Raw genomic sequence first — 21,396 nt, 5'->3', positions numbered from 1 at the left:
GAGTTCAAGTTTCAATTTTTTCCAGGTAGCCCTTTTTGCCATTGCTGTTCCACATACAGTCCCGGGCAGAGGCCAAAGAAGATCAGGAAATCCACTGGACTCTCAGGTCCTCAGAGAAGGAGGTTTGCATTTTAAGGACTCAGGGATCTGGTGTCACATACAAGCTGTCAACTTTCACATCTGCCGACCCTGAACAGCTACAAGATATTTGCCTGTATTTTCTCTCTTAAAAATAAGTTTATTTCTTTTTAGTTTAATTTCAGTTATTTAATTAATGCTACATTTGCAATTATTGAAGTTTGATAGAATCATATATTCCCAAAATATTGTTTTGTGAATATAGATGGTTTAAATATAATGCTTATGAACATATTATTTCAACTTCTTTGAAACCTTTTGAATTAAATAGCTTAATTGTATTAAACAGGCCACTACTCTAAAGCCACAAACCACTATTACATGACCGGGTGGAAAGATTTGAAACAACAAACCATTTTTATATGCTAAGAGACGTTATTTAAAATACGTAAAAATAACAAGATCCACTTCAATAAGCTTTCACTGGTTTTAAAAACAACACATACACACACACACTCTAGTTAAATAATTTTTGTTGGTTTAGACCTAAATTCATAGATTCATCTGGAAGATTGGACATTTTCAACCATCTGCTTTTTGTTTTGTCATTTCCTTTTAATCTTTGTTATTTTGTTTAGCATACCTTATACTGTTTAACTATTTCTAAGTATTATGAAGCCAAACTAAGCATTTTTACTTAAAAAAAAAATCTAATTTACTTATATAGATATAAAATGAATTCATCCCAGAATTTCATTTTTAATTTAGTTGTTAATTATTCTGGATGTATTTTTCTATACGAACACTATCATATCCTGTGGTTAGGTATACCTGTAGAAGTCTATTTAAGACACTTTGTCTATTTGAGACAAAGTGGAAGATTCTGTGTCCTACTTGATAAGGACACAGTTTTGAAAGTATCTTTCATTTTGTACTGGAGAAGGACACTTGACCAGGAGAGAATGAGGAGGCAGATGGTGGCTTCTGTGGAATGATGGAGAAGAATCACAAACACTTTCAAGGTCTATAGAGTTGGTGGTAGTGGTTTCCTAATTCATATTTTCTTTTATGTGAGTCACACTGCATTTATTTGCCATAATTTCATTTTCACAATGTAGGAATGGATCCAAGCGAGAGAGATAAAGACTCCTTAATGCTGGTGGGCACAATCTGTGTACAGTAGAAAAATGTGGGTATACTGGCGAGAAAGCATTAGAATTAACTGAACAGTGACAAGTAAAATGACAAAAAATTAGGCCTCTCATTGAATGTTTGGGCTCATCAAACAAAATCTTTATCCTTTCTGACCTGATTGTCTTTTCAAGAGCATATAATATTCTCAATGTTTATAGTCACTCTGCTGTGTCTTATGCTGCCTATTCATATATCTAGCTTCAATTTGTTCATTTTTTGCTTGTTTTGGTTTGGTTTTTACTATGATCCTTTCTGGAGACACTAATGGCAGGACTACGAATGACTTCCTTGATGGGAGTCAGAGGGTGAAGCACATCCAAATTAGATCAGCTGACTGGGTTTTAAGAGTCAACTGCCTCTACATTTTCTTTTTTGATACTGCTTAAATGTTTACAACTGCAGAGGAATATATGTACACCCCTATATATAGATGATTAAAAGCTAAGCGTTACCTCAAAAGTTATTTTATTTTGCTATCTAACTACTATTAGAATGAATGAGCAAATTCCAATTTTTCTTACACAAAAATCATTTGGCAGATGTCCTCTATTAACAAACAAAACAAACTATTTTCCCCCTTTACTTATGCCTGTGTAATGCAACTATGTTATTTTGATAGGTTTATGTAAGGGTAATTATTGGTAAACTTTTTTCAAAGTGGCTATAATTATGACCTTCCTGTATTTACCCCCTTTGCAGTTCCTGCCATCAATAGATGGAGTCTGTTCCTTCATCACTTGAATCTGGTGGCCTTGTACCCTGCTTTTATCAATAGAATGTGTAAAAGTTGCTGTAGGCCAGTGTTGAACCTAGTCCTCTAGAGTAGGTGTTCCCAACCCCCACACCACGGACTGGTACTTGTCAGTGGCCCGTTAGGAACAGGGCTACACAGCAGATGGTGAGCAGCAGGCGAGGAAGTGAGGCTTCATCTGTATTTACAGCCACTCCTCAGTGCTTGCATTATCACCTGAGCTCCACCTCCTGTCAGATCAGCGGTTGGCATTAGATTCTCACAGGAGTGCACACCCTATCGTGCACTGTGCATGCAAAGGATCTAGGTTGTGCACTCCTTATGAGAAACTAATTCCTGATGATTTGTCACTGTCTCCTGTCACCCCCAGATGGAAGAGTCTAGCTGCAGAGAAACAAGTTCAGTGCTCCCCCTGATTCTACATTATGATGAGTTGTATACTTATTCATTATATATTACAATATAATAATAAAAGAAATGAAGTGCACAATAAATGTTTTGTGCTTGAATCATTTTGAAACAGTCTCCCCAATCCCAGTCTGTGGAAAATGTGTCTTCCAAGAAACCAGTCCCTGGTACCAAAAAGGTTGGGAATCACTGTTCTAGAGAGCCTTGCATGTCTCTGATTTCTTTCTTGGGATGATTAAACTCCCTAAGAACAAAACTGGCTGAGCCTGCTGCAGGATGAGAGACCAAGTGGCAAAATGACAAGAGTCATCCTAACTAAGGTTCCAGAGACTGAGAGCCCAGCCAGGATCAGTAAAACTAGGGAAGCCACTTACCTGACCAATAGCTAAACACAGATGCATTAAGAACCCAACCAAGACTAGAAAAATTGCCTACCTGAGCCCATTTTAAACTGCTGACCTTAAATGGTGTGAGCTAAATACATGGTTGTTTCAAAGCACTGCATTTTAGAGTGGTTTATTGTATCACAATAGCTTGCTGATAGAGAAACTAGCATTGTTCATTGGTTCATTCTTTCTTTCATTCAATAAATACTTCTGATAAAAATGAGACCTGAAGGATACATTAAAACTGAGCTGTGGCTAAAATGTTAGCTATGGGCTAGCATTGTAATGTACTGTTAAGTTCTCACTTTTATCTTATCTACCCAGAGACTGCTCTCAATCACTATATCTAAAGCACCTCCCACTCAATTTTAAAATCAATATCATAGATTTGTATTTCTTTGCACTTACTGCAATTGTATGTATAGGTAATTTACTCATTTATTACCTATTTCCCTTTTTAACTATAAGTCCTCTCAGGTCAGGGGCCACATCTGTTTTGTTTATTCCTAGTTTTCTCATAAACCTCAGGACGTAGTTGGTGCTCAACAAGGATTTCTTGAATAAATAAATGTGTAAGTACTGATAATCTTTAAAAAGCAAAGGAAAAAGCTCTAAAAACTTTGTACATAGAAGATCAATGCTTTTCAAACATTTATATGCTCATGAATCACCTGGTAATCTTGTTAAAATGCAGACTCCGATTTAGTAGTTATGGGACAGAGTCTGAGACTGCATTTTTACAAGCCTGCAGATGATGCCCATGTTGCTGGTGCAGAGACCACACTTTGAATAGAAGGGGCCTAAACCATGATTCATTATGATTGCCATTTCTGATCCAATCTAGCCTTTTTCACAGAGATACTTTGAAAGTGTCTTTAAAAGCTCATTTCCGCCTTTACTCTTAGGCTAATACTGAGGAAATTGCCTATTAAATTATCCAGTGTCACCTATATGAATCTTGATGTGAAAAATCAATAAATTAGAGTCAGGGAAAACTGTTGCTCCTGAGAAACTTGCATGTTTTCTCCTCTTTTACAAAAATAAATAAACCACGTAGGTAAGCCTGTATCCTTTTTTATTCCAACCATCAGGAAATTCGAAGCCAAATTTGTGGCAGAAATATAAAAACTTTATAGACCTACAGGCCAGTGTGTTTGGGTTCATATTCTCTACTGCTCTTCACTTCAATTTCTAATTTATATTTCACCTTGTGTAGGTTTTTTCCTCTATATAGCATTTTATAGATAAATATTCATGGAAATGAAAATGAGCTGAAATTTCAGCAATTGGTGAATTTGATTCAACAGGCAAGAAACATGGCCTGAACATAGGTAAGAATATTGAGAAAGTTAAATAACAGGGCTGAAACAGAGGACTCAATAGATTAGCCAAGCCACTTATAAACATTTGCTGTGATATGGGAGCAACACCATAGTATTTTGTTGTTATACTACACTGGTGATAGTAACTAAAATAATCAAGTGAGATTCCAATGCCAGAGCAATATTGCCAACAACATATCCTAGATTTCAATCCTCTGCTAGTTTCTCCTTTGAGACTGTAAGCTTCAAGGCAAAAGGATAGTCTCTTATTTGTCTTTGCTCTTCTTAGTGCCTAGAACTGCAGTAGCTGATCTTTTGTAAGTACTTAATATTTTAGAATGAATTAATGAGTGAAGTTCTTTTCAATCTAAAAAATCAACGTATCACTCATTTTAAGATCTTTATGTGCATAAATCTGTAGCTTCTGATGGTTTTCAACTGCCTAGGTACATATGTGTTTCTTTTCCAAATCAGAGTATTTTTAATGGATTCCAATGTTACTTTCTTTGTTAGTACAACATAATAATGTAATTTGTTTCTCTCTTTTGGTTTTCTGGGCAGTTTTAATATATATATATATTCAGTAAATCATTGATCAATCAGAAACTAAATATTTTATTTTTCTCAACTTTTATTTTAAGCTTGAGGGTTTGCTACATGGGTAAATTACGTGTTGCTAAGATGTGGTGTATGGATGATTCCACATCCAAGTAGTGAGCAAAAATGAATATTTTCTGTGCAAATATTTGATGAATTATGTCTCTCAGTTGGATGATATCTGAAGAATAAGACTGTAAATATAAGTGTGAAAGGCATTCAATTTTTTTTAATTAATTTATTTATTTTTTTTTCCAATTTATTATATTGCATTTTAGGTTTTGGGGTACATGTGAAGAACATGCAAAATTGTTGCATAGGAACACACGTGGCAGTGTGATTTGCTGCCTTCCTCCCCATCACCTACATCTGGCATTTCTCCCCTTGCTATCTCTCCCCAGCTTCCCACCTCCCACCGTCCCTCCCCTATGTCCCCCCAACTGACCCCAGTGTGTAGTGCTCCCCTCCTTGTGTCCATGTGTTCTCATTGTTCAACACCCGCCTATGTGAAAACATGTGGTGTTTGATCTTCTGCTCTTCTGTCAGTTTGCTGAGAATGATGGTTTCCAGGCACTCAATTTTTAAAGATGAAATGGAAAGTTCGTTTAGTTTCTCATTGAAAGACATACATTGAACCTACTAGGATTCTTTTCAAAAAAATGCTAACATCTGGCCGGGCGCGGTGGCTCAAGCCTGTAATCCCAGCACTTTGGGAGGCCGAGGCAGGTGGATCATGAGGTCAAGAGATCAAGACCATCCTGGTCAACACGGTGAAACCCCGTCTCTACTAAAAATACAAAAAAAAATTATCTGGGCATGGTGGCACGTGCCTGTAATCCCAGCTACTCAGGAGGCTGAGGCGGAGAATTGCCTGAACCCAGGAGGCGGAGGTTGCGGTGAGCTGAGATCACGCCATTGCACTCCAGCCTGGGTAACAAGAGCGAAACTCCAACCCCCCGCCAAAAAAAATGCTAACATCTGTAAACTGGAAGAGAAACTTGTGACCCACTCTAAACTAGAAAAATTAAGCTAAACTTTATTTATTTATTCCTGATGTGTTGGTTCATTTCTATTTTCTCTATGTTAGGCTCTATGGATAAATATATGTATATGTGTGTGTGTGTGTGTGTATATATATATATATATATACACACACACACACACACACATATATATATACACACATATATATATATTATATTCCAACTTTCTTAGTCTTAGTCTCTACATCCCAAAATCATTAAATAGTCAAAGCCTCTGTATCCAAATGTTGGAACATTTAGAAGATTTGAAAGTACAGATGAGGCAGGGGATCTAGGGAGCTGCCTCTCTGCCTTACACATTCTAATCACCACAAATTTCCAAGGACTCTTGAATTTTGCCAAGGATGGCCTGTGTGGACCTTAATACATAAATACATACACACACACACACACACACACACACACATTTATATATACATATATATACACACACACATATTTATATATACATATATATATACACACACACATATATATATAAAGAAAATAGAGTTTCTTCCCCTAAGGAATCAATAATAAATACAGCAAAAGAGGTAATACATCAATTAAAACAGTGTTAACAAATGCCGCAGAAGGCTAGCGTGTTCCATAGAGTAAGGAAAGGTAGGTCACAGCTGATTGATATGATCAGTGAATGACTCATGGAGAAGGTAGCATTTTAACATTTAGGGTCTTAAAATGAGCTTGTTTTAAAAGTTATTACGACATGAGTCACAGGGAACATTTTATATGTGCTAATTGGATAGAACCAGCTATTCGGCGGGTCATTTTCAATATTTCTATGTGTTGCTACTAATGTTAGGGAAAGCTTATTTGAGCAGCAGAGTGAAGACTACACTCCACATTTTCTACTTTAATATAATTTTCTTGCCATTATGTTATACTACCTTTCAACTAGTAAAGTATGGGTTATATTACTGTTTATGTTTTTCCACTTGCCAAATTTTGGATTCCATAGAAAAATCACCTTAGCAAAAATAAACCTCCCATCTCCCACTCAGGAAAAAAAAAAAAAACAGATGAAGCAAAGTTGGCGGTGGATTCACTTTCAAACTATTACTGAACAACATTCAAAAATTCTAATAATTAACATTTCTGAACACTCACTTTAAGTAAGGATCTCCATTAAGCACCTTCTAAATGCATCACTTCATTTAATCATCACAACCACCCGAAGAGACAGACAGACAGACAGACAGACCGACATTTATTTGTTTATTTATTTATTAACTGAGTTCTTGCTGTGTCAGGCAGGGCTGGAGCACAATGGTAAGATCTCGGCTCACTGCAACCTCTGCCTCCTGGATTCCAGCAATTCTCCTGCTTCAGCCTGTCGAGTGGCTGAGATTACAGGTGCCCTTCACCATGCCCTGCTAATTTTTGTATTTTTAGTAGTAGAGACGCAGCAGGGGTGGGGGGACCGGCGGCACAGGGGGCCATGTTGGCCAGGTTGGTCTTTAACTCCTAAACTCAGGTGATCCACCCACCTCGGCTTCTCAAAGTGCTGGAATTACAGGCGTAAGCCACTGCGCCCGGCTAAGGCAGGCTTTATTATTAATCTCTTATACAGATAAAGACGCTTAGAAGTGTATAATTAAGAACTTACCCACTATCACGCACGGAAAAAGAGAAGAGTTGTGGTCTGAATCCACACAAAAGCCCATGCCCTTAATCACTAAGCTAGCAAGGTAGAACTCCGTAAATGGGAAACCATATCTATTAACTGGCTCTGGCATTTTAAAAGCCAATTTTATAAGTTACAAGAATAGATATGGATTATTATTTATTCAGTGGCGTTGGCTCACAATTCAAAACGCCCAGTGAACCCAATGTGATTTATTCTTTGGATAGGGGAAACAATTATTGATCCAGTGTTGATTCATGTTCTAGAAACCATATGAAAATACCTAAGCAGCAGCAGATGCTGAGGGGAGCTGGGATCAAGTTGGTAAGAACTGCTGGTGGTGGGAGCACCAGCATAGGGCACAGGGCGGGTCCAGAGAAAGTCGGGCCCATTGTTAGGGATCCGGCTTCCGGAGGAGGGGACAGAATTCAGGGGCGAACTAGGCCCCCGAGGAGATAGAGAAGCAAGGGAGACTGTGGGGAACTGAGGGCAACAGCAGGTACGCTCCAAACTCTTTATTGCCGTTTCTAAATTCCCGCTTTCTCCATAGAGATGCTTTTCTTTATATTTCCTTACAGTGCTCTGGATCCATATAGGTTTTTGTCTCAGACACTTCTCTCACATCCGCGGGTCCTCGGCCCCCATCCTTTATTTTTGCTAGGCCTCGAGGGACACTAGAAAGCGTTTGAAACTCCCGCTTTCTCCGTAGAGATGCTTTTCTTCATATCTCATTACAGTGCTCTGGGTCCATACAAGTTTTTGTCTCAGGCACTTCTCTCACATCCGCCGGTCCTCAGCCCCCTTCATTTATTTCTGCTAGGTTCCTAAGGACACTAGGATGCCGGGGAGGGAGCCAGGGGACCCAGGCTTCGGGACTGAGAGGGGAAGTGAGGAGGGGAGAAGAGGAAGTGACCGGAGCATGGGGCAGGCCAGCGGCGAAGGACCAACTGTAGGTGTCGGGCAGAGGACGAGCCCCAGGACTCAAGACAGCAGACAGGAGGCCACGAAAGGAAACAGGACTGTCACTCTCCTGTGGGGATGGTTGAAGCCAGCAGGCAAAAGGACAGAGAAGGAAATGGGACTGTCATTTGCCTATGGGGACTGTTGAAGCTGAGCCTGGAAAGTCACAAATCAGTCTCTGCTGCTTACGAAGGAATTTGACAAGGACTGAATTACCAGCTTATCACCTAATTTCACCAGGCAAGACCATATTCACTGAAAGGATCTTGACTGAGAAATCAGAAGATCAGACAATGAAGATATATAGAAATGAATTTCCTGGCTCTGCCAGTATGACAAAAGGGATATTATGTAATGATAGCAAGTAGAATATTAGTGATGGTTTTATAAGGAAATAACAGGATCTTATTTGGGGGAAGGAGTTGAGAGAAAATTAAGCTCAAATATAAATGCATTTATTTCAAGAGCCAGATTCTGAGACACAACCCTAGTAAAACCTTGTTTGTTTAAAAGGTTAGGTATCAAAAAAAAAAAAAAAAGTTGGAGGTGGAGAGATTTTGCATTAACTACTTCAGAGTACCATATAGCACTGTTAAAGAATAATACAACTATCAAATAGCAATTATTTTTAATTTTACTCCAAAAGGAATTTAGCTGTATTATGAGAGGATATTAAAAATATTTTTCTGCTGTAAGGATCAAGTTTTAACTATTTAAGAGATTTTATATATAGTTGTACTTACATATGTCATACATAAGATAATCGTTGCTAATGCAAAATAATATTTCAAAAGAAGATAATTAGATATCATGTTGAAGTAACATATTGTCAAGCAATGTCTGTTTTAGCTAACTTCTTTTTAAACATTAGTATGCCTCCGAATTGCTTTGAGTAGCTATGTGAGGAATTTTACCTAACATTTTACTTTGGACTAGTTAACACTTTCTCAGATGGAGTTTCGCTCTTGTTGCCCAGGCTGAAGTGCAATGACACAATCTCAGCTCACCACAACCTCTGACTCCGGATTCAAGCGATTCTCCTGCCTCAGCCTCCCAAGTAGCTGGGATTACAGGGCATGTGCCACCATACCTGGCTAATTTTGTATTTTTTTAGTAGAGACAGGGTTTCTCCATGTTGGTCAGACTGGTCTCAAACTCCTGACCTCAGGTGATCTGCTGGCCTCAGCCTCCCAAAGTGCTAAAATTATAGGCATGAGCCTGACCACTGTTAATATTGGTTATAACAAAAATTCTCTGAGGGCAATAGAGCCCAAGTAGATTCCCTATGAGTAGAATACAGAAACGTTAGTGTTTGAGCTATGACCACATCTATGGTGCTTTAGATTGATTTATTTAACACTATCTACTGTTTATTACTTTCAGGCATGGACCAAAGCAGTGAAGCATGTGTGAAAAAGATTAGCAGTGTGAATCTTGACAAACTTATAAATGACTTCTCACAGATAGAAAAGGTATGTAAAGATAGAAAACAATTGCAATATATAGGGGAACATGGAACAAATTTTACCAAGGGAAGAAGTTGGGAAAAAAGAAAAATATACCAAAAAATGATCAAGGTAATAATATATTTTGCTACGCTCTTCTCTTTCATTTTAAAAATCCATGTTTCAAATACATCTGGCTTTGACTTATTTGTACTAATACATCAAAATGTCCCTAGGACAGGGAATAAATAATTTATGTACTTTTCCTGAAGTTAAGCAGAAACTACATATAGTAGTCCCCCTTATCTGAGGTTTTGCTTTCTATGGTTTCACCTACCTGAGGTCAACAGTGGTCCAAAAATATTAAATGGGAAAGTCCCAAAATAAACAATTCGTAAATTTTAAATTCTGCGCTATTCTGAGTAGCATAAGGAAATCTTTCATTGTCTTTCTCAGTCCCGCCCAGGACATGATTTATCCTTTTGACCAGTGTATCCATGTTGTATAGGCCAATTGTCTGTTAGTCACTTGGTAGCCATATCAGTTATCAGAAGAGTGAGTACAGTACAATAAGATAATTTCAGAGAGAGAGAGAGAGACCACGTTCATGTAACTTTTATTACAGTATATTATGGTTGTTCTATTTTATTATTAGTTATTATTGTTCATCTCTCACTGTGCCTAATTTATAAATTTATCATAGTTAAATTTGTAGAGGTAAAATCATTATAGAGTTCAGTACTATCTGAGGTTTTAGGCATCCACTGGAGGTCATCAAACATATCTCTCCAAGGATAAAGGGGGATTGCTGTACTTGAAAACCTAGGTTGTCCATAAACTCATGAATGGTTTCAGGAAACATTGAAGTAGATGCATATTTTAATCTGTTATTATAGCTACTCATTTTTTAGTATTTCCTATTCTATCTGTTCCCTTTTCCTTCTCTTTTGCCGAAAAGCAAAGCCATTTAAAGTCTCTCTCTCTGAATCTGGACCAATTGTAGACCAAACATACAAGTGTATATTGAGGTTTTCCTCCCTCCTCTGCCTTCAATAGCTGTTGAAAAATGTAGGTGGTTAAATGAAAGAATTGGGGAGTGACTTTGCTAAACAAGAGTGGGAAGGAGAGTACTACTTATCTCTATTTTCACTGTTCTGATAATTATTTCCTATTTCTTCTTTACCTCAGCACACACACACACAAATGTCATAATGAAATAATTTTTATGATCGTAGGTATTTTAAGGTAACATTATGAGCATTTTTTAAACAATAAAGTTAAGTGTTCTTAACCAAGTGATTTTTAACATAATAGGAGAGAGAAGAGAAAGGAGTAAGAAGCATTTTTGCTGAGAGAGGAATTAGTGCAATGATTTTGGAAATTAATTTGGAAATATCTGTTATATTCTTAAACATTTTAAATAAGAAATAAATGTTAATTTTTGAGGTAATGATGGTATTGTGGCCATATTTTGAAAGAGTCATCTCTTGGAGATACATATGAATGGAAATATTAACAGGTGAAATAACATAAGGTCAGAGAGTTGCTTTGAGATCAATTCAAAAGTGATTAGACTAGGGTAGTGGGTAGAGATATAGATTACACAAGACTGTTCATGAATTGATTTTGAAGCTGTTTGAAAAGTATATGGAGCCTTATTATACTATTCACAAAGATATTGAAGAGATATGGTTAAGAATGTTTATTCATTACAAAAATTAGAATATGGCCTCTCTTTTTCTGTCTCTGTCTCAATAAGAGACTGGTTAAATAAATTACAGCATATTCAAAAATGAAACTCAATGTAGCTGTTAAAAAGAATGAGGTAGATCTATGTGTGCTTACATGACATCATCTTCCAGATAATAGTACTAAGTGAAACAGCCAAGGTGCAGAACAGAATATCATATGATTTTTTTCTGTATCTGTACAGTCATGAAATAGTCTTGAAACATATATAAGGAATTGTTAACCATGGGACTGAGAGTTGAATAGTTAGAAAGAAAGTAGTTCAAGTTAGGTCATATTTTTACTTTTAATTTATAACTAATAGTCTGTTTTAATATTTTACCATGTTACTTTTTAATTTGAAAATAAATTGGGAAATGGGCTTATTTTAAATACAGTCATATATTGCTCAATGACAAGGATATGTTCTGAGAAATGCATTATTAGGTAATTTTGTCATTGTGCGAACATTATAGAGTATATTTACATAAACCTAAATGGTGTAGCCTACTACACACTTAGGCTTTATGGTATAGCCTATTGCTCCTAGGCTACAAACCTATACAGCATGTTACTGTAGTGAATATTGGAAGCAATTATAATGCTAAGTATTTATATACCTAAACATAGAAAAAGTACAGTAAATATATGGTATAAAAGTTAAAATTGGTACACCTGTATAGGGCAGCTCCATTATAATCTTGTGGCACCACTATTATATATGCAGTCTGTTCTTGATCAAAATATCATTATGCAGTACGTGACTATATATGTATTTTGTTATTAGACTTTCAGATATTAAGTGGTTTGTATTTTCATTAGTCTTCATTACTTAATAAAAAATTAAATTAGCAGCATTGATTTGTTAACAATATGTAATCTATTTCTTCTACAGAAAATTATAGAAACCAATGGAAAGAACAATATACTGGATATTCAGTTGGAAAAGACTAATTGTTTATTAAAAGTAATGCAAGCAAAGGAAGTCTCAATTAAAGAAGGTTAGTTATTTGCTGCCTGAGGAATGCTAATTCTAATAAAAGTGTTTTTCAGTACAACAGTGATTAATAATTACATCATATGTTTGTAAAGTGTTTTAAGTCCACATAGAACTTTCCAGACTATCATCTCATTTTTATCCTTATTATAGCTCTGAAAGACATGTAAGACTGGTATTATTACGCTACCTCACTAGTGAGGAAACACAGAATGACAGAAGTTAAATAATCTTTCTGACGCCACTCAACTAAGAAATGGCCAACTGAAGTCTCAATACAGGCTATAAAAATAGTGGGAAAAAATTAAATTTGAATTTCTACCTTAAAATTACATCAAAATAAATGTCACATGTGTCAAAAATTGGTGTTAAAAATAAAGCTGTACACATATATTGATCGCCTCTGTCAACTGAGAGGGCCTAGAGACAGTAATGCTCCATTAACATTGAGCATACCTGGTTCCCAGATGTTGGTTCCTTAGACCATTCTCTAATAAAAGGAACCAAGGATTTTTTGAGACATGGATGATTATAAGACTGAGACGGAAATATATATGATAAGCCTCAAGCATTTGTAAGGCCAGAAAGTAAGAAAGTTCTCAAAAAACAAACAAAAAAAATACCCCACATTGATGGGAGTATGTTAAAAGGGAGACAAAAGCCACCTGAAAGAGCAGTCGACAGCCAAAGCTGGAACAACGTCAGATAGCCCAAAGTATAAAATAAACATCTATGAATCCTTACCTGTATAAATAAATGATTTAATGAGTAAACGACTGGGGAAGAAGAGACAAATTTTCTTTGGAGAAGAATTACAAATGACTTTTACAGATATTTTGCCCTCAAGGAAGAAAAGCATGGCTCCACACTTATTAAGTGTGGGCTCAGTATAGTCACTTTTTGGAGCAGTTTTAGGTTTACAGAAAAAAATGGAAAGTGCAGAGAGTTTCCATATACTCTCTCACCCCACCACTTCCCTATTATTAATATCTTGCATTAATATGGTACATTTGTTAGAGTTCATGTGCCAATGAATACACTATCATTAACTAAATTTCATAATTTACATTAGTGTTCAGTCTTTGTGTTGTATATTCTATGAGTTTTGACAAATGTATAATGAAACGTATCCACCATTAAAGTATCATACCAAATAATGGTTTCGCTGCCCTGGAAAATCCCCAGTGCTCCCTTATTCACCCCTCCCTCCCTTTCTCCCCCTGAGCCCCTATCACCCACTTGTCTTTTTACTGTCTCTATAGTTTTGCCTTTTCTAGAATGTCATATAGTTGGAATCATACAATATGTAGTCTTTTCAGATTGAGTGTTCCCTTAGCAATACACATTTAGGGTTTCTCCATGTCTTTTTATAGCTTACTATCACAATTTTTAAAATTTTATTGTTGCATGATGAATATACCACACTTTGCTTAACCATTCACTTATTAAGGAACATCTTGTTTGTATCTGAATTTTGGCAGTTATAAGTAAAGCTGCTATAAACATCCATGTACAGGTTTTTAGGTGGACATAAGTTTCAAATTAGTTGGGTAAAAATTTCAAGGAGCACAATTGTTGGATCATATAGTAAAGAGTATGCTTAGCTTTGTAAGAAAATGTCAAACTATCTTCCAAAGTGGTTGTATCATTTTGTATTTCCACTAGCAGTGGATGAGAGGACTTCTTGCTCCACATCCTGGCCAGCATTTGGTTTTGTCAATGTCTTGGATTTTGGCCATTCTAATTGGTGTGTTGCAGTATCTTATTGTTTTAATTTGCATCTTATTGTTTTAATTTGCAATTCCCTAATGACAAATGATGTTGAACATCTTGTAGTATGCTTATTTGCCAGCTGCATATATTCTTTGGTAAAATGTTGATTCAGATATTAATTGGGTTGTTTGTATTCTTAAGGTTGACTTTTGAGTTCTTGTTTTTGGATACCAGTCCATTATCTGATATGTTTTGCAAAGAGTTACTCCCAGTCTATGGCTTGTCTTTTCATTCTCTTAAGTATATTTTACTTTTTATTATTATTATTATTTATTTTTTTTTTAGTGTAACAAGGGTTTTTTTCTTTTTTTAATTGTACTTTAGGTTCTGGGGTACATGGGCAGATCATGCACGATTATTGCATAGCTACATACATGGCAAGGTGGTTTGCTGCCTCCATCCCCCCATCACATATATCTGGCATTTCTTCCCATGTTATCCCTCCCTAACCTCCCCACCACCCCCATTATCCCTCCATTAGCCCACCCCAACAGACCCCAGTGTGTGATGATATTCCCCTCCCTGTGCTTATGTGTTCTCATTGTTCAACACCCGCCTGTGAGCAAGAACATGTGGTATTTGGTTTTCTGTTCTTGTGTCAGTTTGCTGAGAATTATGGTTTCCAGATTCATCCATGTCCCTACAAAGGACACAAACTCATTGTTTGTTATGGCTGCATAGTATTCCATGGTGTATATGTGCCACATTTTCTTTTTCCAGTCTATCATTGATAGGCATTTGGGTTGGTTCCAGGTCTTTGCTATTGTAAACAGTGCCACAATCAACATACATGTGCATGTGTCTATAGAACGATTTATAATCCTTTGGGTATATACCCAGTAATGGTATTGCTGGGTCAAATGGAATTTCTATTTCTAGATCCTTGAGGAATTGCCACACCGTCTTCCACAATGGTTGAACTAATTTACACTCCCACGATCAGTGTAAAAGCATTCCTTTTTCTCCACATCCTCTCCAGCATCTGTTGTCTCCAGATTTGTTAATGATCGCTATTCTAACTGGTGTGAGATGGTATCTCAATGTAGTTTTGATTTGCATTTCTCTGATGACCAGTGATGATGAACATTTTTTCATATGTTTGTTGGCCTCGTAAATGTCTTATTTTGAAAAGTGTCTGTTCATAGCCTTTGCCCACTTTTGAATGGGTTTGTTTGTTTTTTTTCTTGTAGACCTGCTTTAGTTCTTTGTAGATTCTGGATATTAGGCCTTTGTAAGTTGGGTAGATTGCAAAAATTTTTTCCCATTCTGTTGGTTGCCGATTCACTCTAATTATTGTTTCTTTTGCTGTGCAGAAACTGTTAAGTTTAATTAAATCCAATTTGTCTGCTTTGGCTTTTGTCACCATTGCTTTGGTGTTTTAGTCATGAAGTCCTTGCCTATGCCCATGTCCTGAATGGTTTTGCCTAGGTTTTCTTCTAGGGTTTTTATGATGTTAGATTTTATGTTTAGATCTTTAATCCATCTGGAGTTAATTTTAGTGTAAGATGTAAGGAAGGGATCCAGTTTAAGCTTTCTGCATATGGCTAGCCAGTTTTCCCAACACTGTTTATTAAACAGGGAATCCTTTCCCCATTGCTTGTTTTTGTCAGATTTGTCAAAGATCAGATGGTTGTAGATGTGTGATGTTTCTTCCAAGGCCTCTGTTCTGTTCCATTGGTTTATATCTCTGTTTTGGTACCAGTACCATGCTGTTTTGATTACTGTAGCCTTATAATATAGTTTGAAGTCAGGTAGCATGATGCCTCCAGCCTTGTTCTTTTTGCTTAGGATTATCGTGGCTATGAGGGCTCTCTTTTGGTTCCATATGAAGTTTAAAGTGGTTTTTTTCCAGTTCTGTGAAGAAGGTCAATGGTAGCTTGATGGGAATAGCATTGAATCTATAAATTACTTTGGGCAGTATAGCCATTTTCACAATATTAATTCTTCCTAACCATGAGCATGGAATGTTTTTCCATCTGTTTGTGTCCTCTCTTATTTCCTTGATATTTGACTTTTAATGATAGAAAAATTGTGTAGCAAAAAAAAGACATAAACCAACTAAATAAAATAGCAAAATGTTTGCAATGCATATCATAGACAAGTTAATGAAAAAAAGACCAATAACAATATAAAAATAGGTAAAAGACATAGTATAGTAGGTCACAGAAAATTAAAATCAAATGATTCGTAAACATATAAAAAGATGTCTGAGCTCTCTCATAATTTAAAAATTCAATATGAAATACCATTTTTACATCAGGTTGAAAATAATCAAAAATATAATATTTTATTGGCAAGGATATATAGAAACAGTCATTCTCATGTATTGCTAGTTAGGGCGTAAAATCTCTGTGAAAAATAGATTAACAACATCTATCAAAACTGAAAATTTACATTCCCTGTGACCTAACCATTTCACTTCTAGGAATCTTTCCTAAAGATAAACTTTTACATATGTAAAATAGTGAATATCTTTGTTGCAACATTGTTTATAAAAGGAAAAAACAATAAAAACTGTCCACCAGTGGAGATCTTGTTAAACAAATTATGATCTATTTATTTAATGAAATACTGTGCAGCTGATGAAAAGAATGAAGTAGTTTGGTATGACATAGAATAATCTACAAGATAGGGTGAATAAAAACAGCAAAATGCAAAATATTATGCTATTGTTTTTGTAAAATTATATCTACATACACAAAACACCCACTCTCCTAATATCTGTATGTCTCTGGGAAGATACAGTGTCCTGGTAAGAGTGCCTGCTTTGGGAAGAGAGAAACTGGTTACTTTGGGGACAGAGATTAGAGAGATATCTCCTTTTCACTATGTTTCTGTATCATGTGCGTTATTTGAAAAAAATAATTCAAAAAATACAATTTTGGAGAGGGCAGGGCAAGGCAGCAGAATTGAAAGCTTCATTGATTATGCCCCCACCCACCACCAGCAAGGACACCAAGTTAACAACTATCAACACAGAAAAATCACCTTAATCAAAACTAAAAATCAGATAACCACTCATAGTACCTGGTTTTAACTTCATATCACTGAAAGAGGCACTGAGGAGATAGAAAAAATGGTCTTGAGTCATTGATGTCACCCCTCTCACACCACCTACAGCTGTGGTGTGGTGCAGAAAGCATCTCTGGGTGCTGGGGGAGGGAGAAAACAGCAATTTAGAGGTACTGAACTCAGTTCTGTCCTGTTAGAGCAGAAAGAAAAACCAGATCAAACTCAGCTGACAGCCACACAAGGAAGGAGCATTTAAGCCAGCCCTAGCCAGAGGGGAATTATGGATCCCAGCAATCTGAATTTGAGTGCCTGTAAACCTTGCCTCTGAGGGCTACAGCACTCTGTGTCTCCAGGTAAACTTAAAAGGTAGTGTAGACCATAAGAATGGCAACTCTTAGGCAAGACTTGGGCTGAACTAGGCCCAGAGGCAGTGGACTGGGGTGCTAGGGGTGGGTATGAGACCATACTGAGACACCAGCTGGGGCAGCCAAGGGAATGCTGGCATCACCCCTCCCCTAACCTCAGGCTATACAGCTTGAGACTCCAAAAGAGACCCCTTCTTTCCACGCGAGGAGAAGAGAAGGAAGAGAGGGGAGGATGTTGTCTTGCATTTTGGATACCAGCTCAGCCACAGCAAGATAGGGCACTCGTTAGAGTCATGAGGCCTCTGTTCCAGGCCCTAGCATCCAGACATTTCTAGATATATGCTGAGTCAGAAGGCAGTGGCCTTGAAGGAAAGAACTGACTGCTAGCAGCATTCATCACCTGCTAACTGAAGAGCCTTTAGGCCCTGAATAACCAGCAGTGATACTCAGGTACTGCATCAAGGGCCTTGGATGAGCCTCTGAGACTTGCTGGCTTCGGGTGAGACTCAGCACATGACCAGCTGTGGGGGCTGTAGGACAAAACTCCTTCTGCTTAAGAAAAGCAGAGAAGTAAAGGGGACCTTGTCTTGCATCTTACGTATGAGCAAGCCACAGGGTGGTAGAACACCAAGTGGGTTTCTGGAGTTCCTGATTCCAGGACTTAACTCTCAGATGGCATTTCTGGTCCTGCCCTGAGCCAGCAGGGAGCCCGCTGCCCTGAAGGGTGAGTCTCGGGAGTGGGGGGCGCAGCAGTCATGACAAGCTGACTTAAGGGTTCTTGGGCCTTAAGGGAAGATTGGTGGTAGTCTGGCAGTATTCCTTGTGAACTGGGGTGACAGTGGCTATGGGGCAAGGCTCCTCTGCCTTTAGAAAATGGAGGGACTGCATCATGTGGTTTTAATGCGAGCTCAGCTGCAATAAAATAGAACACTGAGTAGACTTCCAAGATTTTTTGACTCTAGCCCCTGACTCCTGGAAGGTACTTCTGGACCTACCCAGGATTTACTGGACCTCATTGCCCTGAAGGGAAGAACACAGCCCTGGCTGGCTTTGAAGCCTGTTGATTGTAGAGTCCCAGAGCCTTGAGCAAACATAGACAGTGGCCAGGGAGTGGTTGCAGTAGTCCTTGGGTGAGACCCAGCACTGTGCTTGCTTCAGGTCTGATGCAGTGCAGTCATAGTGGTGGTAACCACAGGCGTGCTTGTGTCACTCCACCCTCAGCTTTAGGTGGCTTGGAACAGAGAGAGAAAGAGAAAGAGAAACAGAGAGACTATGTTTGGAAGAAAGTAAGGGAAGAAAACAAGAGTATCTGCCTGGTAACCTAGATAATTCTCACAAATCTTACCGAAGACTATTAAGGCAGTACTTCTAAGAATGTGTAAGAACCACAGTGTTACTGGGCTTGGGGTGCCTCCTAAAGTGGACACAACTTAGATCACAACATCCAAGTCCTTTCTACTATCCAGAAAGCCTTTCTAAGAGAAGCAGCTACAAATAAGCCCAGACAGTGAAGAGTACAATAAATACCTACTCTTCTATGCCCAGGCATTGAAGAAAATCTACTAACATCAACACCATCCAGGGAAACATGACCTCACCAAATAAACTAATTAAGGCATCAGGGACCAATCCTGGAGAAACAGAGATATGTGACCTTTGAGACAGAGAACTCAAAATAGCTTTGTTGAGGAAACTCGAAGAAATTCAAGATAATACAAGAAGAAATTCAGAACTGTATCAGATAAGTATAACAAAGAGATTGAAATAATTAAAAAGAATAAAGCAGGAATTCTGGAGCTGAAAAAATGCAATTGACATACTAAAAAATGCACCAGAATCCTTTAATAGCAGAATTGATCATGCAGAAGAAAGAATTAGTGAGCTTGAAGACAGGCTTTTTGAAGATGACAGAAGAGACAAATTAAAAAAAAGAATAAAATAATGAAGCACACCTACAAGATCTAGAAAATAGTGTCAAAAGGCAGTACTTCTATGAGGAGTCTGTGAGAACCAGTGTTACACAGTGTGTACCTAGTGTTACCACAGAGCCCTAAAACAGAGATAAAGATATAGGAGTAGAGGGTTTATTCGAAGGGATAATGACAAAGAACTTTCCAAACCTAGAGAAAGATAGCAATATTTAAGTACAACAAGATTATAGACACCAACCATATTTAACCCAGAGAAGAATACCTCAAGGCATTTAATAATCAAACTGCCAGAGGTCAAGGTTAAAGACAGGATCCTAGAAGCAGCAAGAGAAAAGAAATAGCATACAATGAAGCTCCAGTAAGTCTGGCAGCAGACTTTTCAATGAAGCGTTATAGGCCAGGAGAGAGAGACATGACATACTTAAAGTGCTGAAGGAAAAAACTTTTACCCTAAAATAGCATATCTGGTGAAAATATCCTTCAAACATGAAGGAGAAATAAAGACTTTAACAGACAACAAAGGCTGAGGGACTTCATCAACCAGAGCTGTCCTCCAAGAAATGCTGAAGGGAATAGAAAGGTAAGGACATTAATGAGCAATAAATGATTACCTGAAGGTATAAAACTCATTGGTAATGCTATGCACACAGAAAAACACACACCATTATAACACTGTGGTGTGTAAACTACTTTTATCTGAAGTAAAAAGACTAAATGATGAACAAATTAAAAATAATAATTACAACATCTTTTCAAGACACAGTCAGTACAATTAATATAAATATAAACAAGAAAAAGTTTAGGAAGCAGGACAAAGTTAAGCCTTAAAGTTTTTATTCATTTTCTTTTTACTTGTCTATGCAAATAATGTTAAGTTGTTATCAGATTAAAATAGTGGATTATGAGGTAGCATTTGCAAGCCTCACAGTAACCTGAAACCAAAAAAAAAAAAAACAAACGTTGGATGCACACAAAATAAAAAGCAAGAAATTAATCATATTAACAGAGAAAATCACCTTAACTAGACAAAGGAAGAAAAAAAAAGGAAGACAATAAAATAACCTGAAAATTATAAAATAGCAAGAGTAAGTCCTTACTAATCAATAAGAGGATTGAATGTAAATGGACTTAACTCTCCAATCAAAAGATATAGACTGGCTGAATGAATGAAAAAACAAGACCCATTGATCTGCTGCCTACAAGATACACACTCTACCTATAATGACACACATAGACTAAAAATAAAGGGATATAAAAAGATATCCCATGCCAATGGAAAACAAAAAAGAGCAGGAGTTGCTATACTTGTGTTAGACAAAATAGAATTCAAGACAAAAACTTTAAGAAGGTACAAAGAAGCTCATTACATAATGATAAAAGGGTCAATTCAGCAAGAGGATATAACAGTTTGAAATATTTATGTGTCCAACACTGGAGCACCCAGATAGATGTATAAAAGAAATACTATTAGAGCTAAAGAGAGACATAGGCCCCAATGCAATAATAGCTAGAGGCTTCCACGTCTTATTTTCAGGATTGGACAGACCTTCCAAACAGAAAATCAGCAAAGAAATATCAGACTAAATCTGCACTATAGAACAAATGAATCTAATAGACATTTACAGAATATTTCATTCAAGAGCTACAGAATACATATTCTCTTCCTCAACACACAGGTTATTTTCAAGGATAGACCATATGTTAGGCCCCAAAACAAGTCAAACCATTTTTTAAAGATAGAAATAATATCAGGTATCTTCTCTCTTCTCTTACTACAGTGGA

General features: G+C 37.1%; 1 protein-coding gene across 1 annotated transcript in view; it reads left to right on the top strand.

Moving 5' to 3' along the window:
* Positions 1–9,602: 9,602 nt before the first annotated feature.
* The window catches only part of CCDC152 (coiled-coil domain containing 152), a 51,860-nt gene continuing 40,066 nt past the window's right edge, over positions 9,603–21,396 (top strand). Inside the window, exons 1-2 of the mRNA XM_032278844.1 lie at positions 9,603–9,835; positions 12,432–12,537. Of these exons, the coding sequence (XP_032134735.1) occupies positions 9,749–9,835; positions 12,432–12,537 (193 nt within the window). The 5' untranslated portion in view covers positions 9,603–9,748. The remainder of the gene's footprint in view (positions 9,836–12,431; positions 12,538–21,396) is intronic.

Source organism: Sapajus apella, unplaced genomic scaffold (assembly GCF_009761245.1).
Source record: "Sapajus apella isolate SASKATOON/1434 unplaced genomic scaffold, GSC_monkey_1.0 scaffold11, whole genome shotgun sequence".
NCBI classification, from domain to species: Eukaryota; Metazoa; Chordata; class Mammalia; order Primates; family Cebidae; genus Sapajus; species Sapajus apella.
This window is presented reverse-complemented; position numbering and strand designations above follow the sequence as displayed.